General features: G+C 41.0%; 1 protein-coding gene across 1 annotated transcript; it reads left to right on the top strand.

Moving 5' to 3' along the window:
* On the top strand, positions 1 to 1191 carry LOC121807710 (F-box protein PP2-B11-like). The gene is made up of 2 exons (XM_042207992.1): positions 1 to 92; positions 545 to 1191. Exons 1-2 carry the CDS (start codon positions 1 to 3, stop codon positions 990 to 992), a joined length of 540 nt encoding a protein of 179 aa, XP_042063926.1. The 3' UTR covers positions 993 to 1191.
* The last annotated feature ends 5228 nt before the right edge of the window (positions 1192 to 6419 follow it).

Raw genomic sequence — 6419 nt, forward strand, 5'->3', positions numbered from 1 at the left:
ATGCAGAGCTTGTGGATAGGAGCAAGGGAGCTTTCTATTACTTGGAGTGAGGAACCACAGTATTGGAATTGGCTTCATCTTGATTCTTGCAGGTTCATTCATTTCATCATTTCTATAAACAAACACACACTACAGTCTACACACATGTCTTGTAGATTTCCACAAATTTCGTGATTCATACAGGGAGCTTGAAAACCAAGAGAGAATTTAAAGAAATCCTAATTTAGTATCGAAACCAAAAAAGACGTAAAAAAATGGTTTCGTTGCTATTTAGATGGGGCCCAGAAGCCGTAAACAACTGAAAAATAAAAATAAAAATAAAAATAAAATAAGTTTCGAAGTTATTAAAATAAAAGTCTTAAACGAACCTCCAATGGAGGCCTTAGCACAATTGGACTTTGATATTAACAAACCATCAGGTTTTAATTAGGATTTTTCTTTTGTTTTTTCTTAACTGGTCATAATATTCATAAATATTACGCCTCTTTTATTCTCATGTGAAAATATTTAAAGCTTGATAAAAAAAATGGATGCATGAAAACAGTGGGGAGGTGGCTGAGCTTGTAAGAAGCTGCTGGCTGGAAATCATCGGAAAAATCGACGTGAGAAGCCTGCGTTTGAAGACGAGTTACAGCGCATATCTAGTGTTCAAGCTGCAAGAAGGGTGCAAGGAGCTGCAAAAGGCGATTGCATCAGTGAGGTTCGTGAAAGAGATAGGCGAGGGCAGCGCTGACGAGGGCTATGGCGTCTTCATCGACACCATGGCCTGCGATGCTGGAGAAAGGGGCCGGTTTCCTCACTGCCGCAGCGACGGCTGGATGGAGATCAAGCTCGGGGAGTTCTTCAACAATCTGGGAGATGATGGGGAGGTGGAGATGCGCTTGATCGAGAAGAATAATCCTAAATGGAAAACCGGTCTTGTTGTGTTGAAGCTGAAGATCTTGTGCAACAATGCATACAAACGAGCTGTAACGAAAGGGAACCAGAAATGAAGAAGACCGTTGGAAAAGTAGCCGTTGGTGACGGTTGGAAGTTAGTTGTGACAGCTGGCGGTTGGTTAGGAATTAGTTGTGAGCTTAGATATTTTTCTTAGCTTTTGTGAGCAAGCTTAGATAGTATAAATAGCTTTCGTTTTTGCTGCTTGTAAATTGAGTTTTCACAATCATCAATAAAGTGTGAAGTTTCAGTTTCTCTCTCGGTTTGAGCAGTCTTAGCTCTTTGAGTGTTTTGTTATGATGGATGTATTTTGAGTTTCTACATGGTATCAGCAGTAAACCTCCTTCTTCCGCTCCGATCTCTGTTTTAGTCTCTTCTCTATCGTCTTTACAATGGTTAATCGTCGCAATCGCGATGGAGCCGTATATGGAGATGTTGTAATCCCAGCCGATGATCATGCAAGTCCATATTACTTGCATCCTAGTGATAATCCTGGCCTCCAGCTGGTTCCTCATGTTCTCATCGGTTCCAACTATATCAATTGGAGCAGATCAATCACCACTGCTCTCATTGCGAAGAACAAGCTGCCGTTTGTTGATGGATCTCTGATTCGACCAAATAATGATGATCTTCTCTATTCCGCTTGGATTCGTTGCAACAGTATGGTGGTATCGTGGTTACGCAACTCCATTTCTCCTCAAATCTGCTCCAGCGTCATGTATCTGGACTATGCTTATGAGATTTGGTCTGATCTTCATGAACGTTTTTCTCAAGCTGATTCAGCTAGATCTTATCAATTAAAGCAAAAACTCATGGCTCTTGTGCAAGGAAATTCTGATGTTAGCACATACTTCACAAATCTACGAATTGTGTGGGATGAATTCAAGCATACACAACCTGCTGCTTGGTGCACGTGTGGTACTTGTAGGTGCAACAGTGCCTTGCGTTGGCGCACGCATCAGGAAGATGAATGCACAATTCAATTTCTTATTGGTTTGAATTCCTCTTATTCTCAGATCAGATCCTCTATTTTATCCACCGTGCCTCTGCCTTCCCTATCCAAAGCTTTTTCTCTTGTTACTCAAGAAGAGAGACAACGAACTATTGATAATTCTATGATGAATTCTTCTCCAGTTTCATCAAGTGAACAGCCGTTCAGCATCAATGCAGCTTCCTCAAACTTTGGCCGTGGAAGACTGCTATGCTCTCATTGTGGTCGAAATAATCACACTGTCGATAGATGCTTTTCTCTACATGGATTTCCTCAAGGTTCTGGCCGAGGAAGAGGAAAACCTCCTTACAGAGACTTCTCTACACCTAAAGTCAATTATGTTGAAGAATCAGCCACTGAGGATAGTGACAAAGCTATCAACAATTCGCTGCCCCCTTCAACAACTTCTCCATCTACAGATCAACTCCAGCAGCTAATTTCTCTACTGCAATCTCAGTTTGCTGCCATTTCTACATCAAATACTCCACAGCTTCCAAGCTCCTCTCATATCTCTACTAATCAGTCCACTCCTCAGCCTTTCATCTCTCCTCAATCCACTCCTTTTACTGGTACCACTCTTTTCTCTCCCTTTGTTGCTGCTTCTTCATTATCTTCTTCTTTGTGGTTACTTGACACTGGTGCCACACATCACGTTTGCTGTGATATTACTTTTTTCTCTCAATCATCTCCTGTTTATGATGCCTTTGTGAATCTACCAAATGGTGAAAAAGCAAATGTCACTCACATGGGCACAATCCACTTAACACCAACAATCACTCTTCAATCTGTATTGTGTGTTCCTTCTTTCTCTTTCAACCTAATCTCCATCAGTTCTCTCACTTCATCTATGTCTTGTTGTGTTTCTTTCACGCATGACTCCATCCTCATTCAGGGAGCTTCTCCGGGGATTGTGATTGGGAAGGGTAGCCGCCTTGGTAATCTCTACTCCCTTGATATATCCACTGCAAATTGCTCCACTCCATCAAATTTAGCAACTTCAGATTCTAGTTCTTGTGTAAATTCTGTTGTTGCCTTGGACATTTGGCACAAGAGACTTGGTCATTTGGCTTTCAATAAACTCAAATCTATGAATGATGTTATCTCATTTTCTAAATCTACTCATTCGATTTGTGAAATCTGTCCTTTAGCCAAACAACATCACCTTCCTTTCCATGAATCTGATTCTGTTGCTGTTCATACTTTTGATCTCATACATTGTGACATCTGGGGTCCTTTTACCCCTTGCACCACACACGGCCATGCCTATTTTTTGACTATTGTTGATGATAAATCTAGGTTTGTGTGGACTTTTCTCATGCAACATAAATCTGATGTCAAAACTATCCTAACTCAGTTCTTTCACACTGTCTCCACTCAATTCTCCAAGAAGATCAAAACTATAAGATCTGATAATGGACCTGAATTCCACCTACCATCTCTATATACTTCTTTTGGCACTCTAGTCCAACATTCTTGTGTTGAAACCCCTCAGCAAAATGCTAGGGTAGAAAGAAAACATCAGCATCTTCTCAATGTGGCTAGAAGTCTCCTTTTTCAGTCACACTTACCTATTACATTCTGGGGAGACAGTGTCCTTGCTGCCTCATACATTATAAACAGGATTCCATCCTCTGTACTCCCAAACAATGTCACTCCTTTCCATATTCTATTCAATAAACCACCCTCCTATTCTCATATGAAAGTCTTTGGTTGCCTATGTTTTGCTTCGACCTTACAAAGAGACAGAAGCAAGTTCTCTCCAAGGGCTTCTAGATGTATCTTCTTGGGATACCCCTCTGGATATAAAGGATATAGAGTTCTTAATCTTGACTCTATGCAAGAACTCATAACAAGAAATGTGGTGTTCCATGAAGATTCTTTTCCATATTCCCATCTGCAACCATCTTCTTTCCCATCTGCCTCACCACAGCTTTCAGCCTCACATGATATTTCTGCCGCACCTCATACTTCTCCATCTATTCCATCTCTTTCTGACTCTCCTTCAGCTCCATCTCCTTCAGATCATACCTTACCTCCTGATATCTCTCATACTCTCCCACTGAATAATATTACCAGAACTGGAAGAGCCACCAAACCTCCCTCACACTTGACTGATTATGTTTGTAATTCAGTTTCCTCTTCAACTCCATATCCCATCTCCTCTTATTTTTCTCTATCCAAACTCTCTCCACAACACCTCAAATACATAATACTTATGACTGCGGTCTTTGAGCCTAAGTCATACCCTCAAGCTTCATCTTCCCCGGATTGGCAGCAAGCTATGCAGGAAGAATTAGCTGCTCTGGAGAAGACAAAGACTTGGACTATTATGCCTTTACCTGCTGGGAAATTTCCCATTGATTGCAAATGGGTGTACAAGGTAAAATTCAAATCTGATGCCTCGATAGAAAGACTCAAAGCTCGCCTAGTTGCAAAGGGTTTCACACAACTTGAGGGCATTGATTTTCTTGACACCTTTTCCCCGGTTGCCAAGCTCACCACTGTGAAACTTTTACTAGCCATTGCTGCTATCAAAGGCTGGACTCTCTCACACTTAGACATCAATAATGCCTTCCTTTATGGTGATTTGGAAGAGGAAATTTATATGAACTTGCCACCTGGGCTCATTGTTGAGGGGGGGTGCTCTACTGGCACTAAACTTGTATGCAAGCTAAATAAATCTCTATATGGCTTAAAACAAGCCTCACGACAGTGGTATCTCAAGCTTTCTGAAGTTTTAGCCAAGTTTGGACTCCAACAATCAGCCTCGGATCACTCTTTCTTCTTTAAGAAAGATAAATCAACATTCTTTGGTGTTGTAGTGTATGTTGATGATATGATGGTTGCTACTAACACACCGAATATGATAGAAGAGTTCAAGAACTTCCTCACTCAGTTCTTTAAGTTTAAGGACTTAGGAGTTCCAAAATATTTCCTAGGCCTTGAGATAGCAAGAAGTAAACAAGGCATTCAGATTTCTCAAAGGAAGTATGCTATGGATCTAATTAGAGATGCTGGTTTGTTAGGCTGTAAGCCATCATCAGTTCCTATGGATCCCACAAATAATCTGAAACAAGACACTGGTCATCCTATGCAAGATCCATCAAAATATAGAAGACAAATAGGGAGATTACTCTACTTGTGCATAACAAGGCCTGACATAACATTCGCGGTTCACAAATTGAGTCAATATGTATCAAAGCCTTGTGATGAGCATTGGGAAGCTGTTGAAAGAATACTCAGATACCTGAAGGGAACACCGGGGCATGGTTTATTTTACTCAAGTGATAATGATCCCACACTTAGCATCTTTTCAGATGCAGATTGGGCAGCATGCCTTGATACTAGAAGATCTATGACAGGATATTGTTTATTCCTTGGCTCATCATTGATTTCTTGGAAGGCAAAGAAGCAGCATACGGTTTCAAGGTCATCAGCCGAGGCAGAGTACAGGGCCATGGCGCATGCTACTTGTGAGGTAGTATGGGGAAGAACTCTATTAGAAGATTTTGGCATTAAAATTGAAAGAGCAGTTCCCTTGTTCTGTGATAATCAAGCGGCAATACACATCAGTTCTAATCCAGTATTCCACGAGCGTACGAAACACATCGAGATAGATTGTCACACTGTGAGAGAGAGATATTTGGATGGTGTTATCAAACCTATGCAGATAAAGAATGATCAGCAGCTGGCTGATATTTTTACTAAGCCGCTAGGTGTTTCAGCTTTTGAAAATATTCTCAGCAAGATGAACTTTCGAAGCCTATACAGTCCATCTTGAGAGGGGGTGTTGAAGCTGAAGATCTTGTGCAACAATGCATACAAACGAGCTGTAACGAAAGGGAACCAGAAATGAAGAAGACCGTTGGAAAAGTAGCCGTTGGTGACGGTTGGAAGTTAGTTGAGACAGCTGGCGGTTGGTTAGGAATTAGTTGTGAGCTTAGATATTTTTCTTAGCTTTTGTGAGCAAGCTTAGATAGTATAAATAGCTTTCGTTTTTGCTGCTTGTAAATTGAGTTTTCACAATCATCAATAAAGTGTGAAGTTTCAGTTTCTCTCTCGGTTTGAGCAGTCTTAGCTCTTTGAGTGTTTTGTTATGATGGATGTATTTTGAGTTTCTACATGTTGTTAGGGGCATTGATATTCGACCTAACTAGTTTTGGACCCAGAAACGAAAACGGAGGAGTTGGAACTCGTTGGCTAAAGAAGGTCGTCCCCGACTTGCAACGTCTGAAGAAGTGTTTTTTCTTCTTTTTATTGCTCTCTCCTTCCTCTCTGTCTTTATCTAGTGCAAAATGTGTAAGCAATAAAATGTTGGAATGGAAACTAAGTTGTCGTAGAGTCAGAGGCTGATTAATGGAATTCTCCGAAGATAAACATGGGCCGGCGGTGGGGTTGGTCTATCCCACCCGACCCCATCTGCGTCCATCCATGTCTCTCATTATTATTGACTTTCGGGTAAAGGCAAAATCGAGATTGAAATGCGAGTTAA

Source organism: Salvia splendens, chromosome 6 (genome assembly GCF_004379255.2).
Source record: "Salvia splendens isolate huo1 chromosome 6, SspV2, whole genome shotgun sequence".
In the NCBI taxonomy this organism is placed as follows: Eukaryota; Viridiplantae; Streptophyta; class Magnoliopsida; order Lamiales; family Lamiaceae; genus Salvia; species Salvia splendens.

Coding starts and splice junctions, on each gene's coding strand:
- LOC121807710 (XM_042207992.1), top strand. CDS start 1: ATGCAGAGCTTGTGGATAGGAGCAAGGGAGCTTTCTATTACTTGGAGT. Junction 93..544: donor CTTCATCTTGATTCTTGCAG/GTTCATTCATTT, acceptor GCATGAAAACAG/TGGGGAGGTGGCTGAGCTTG.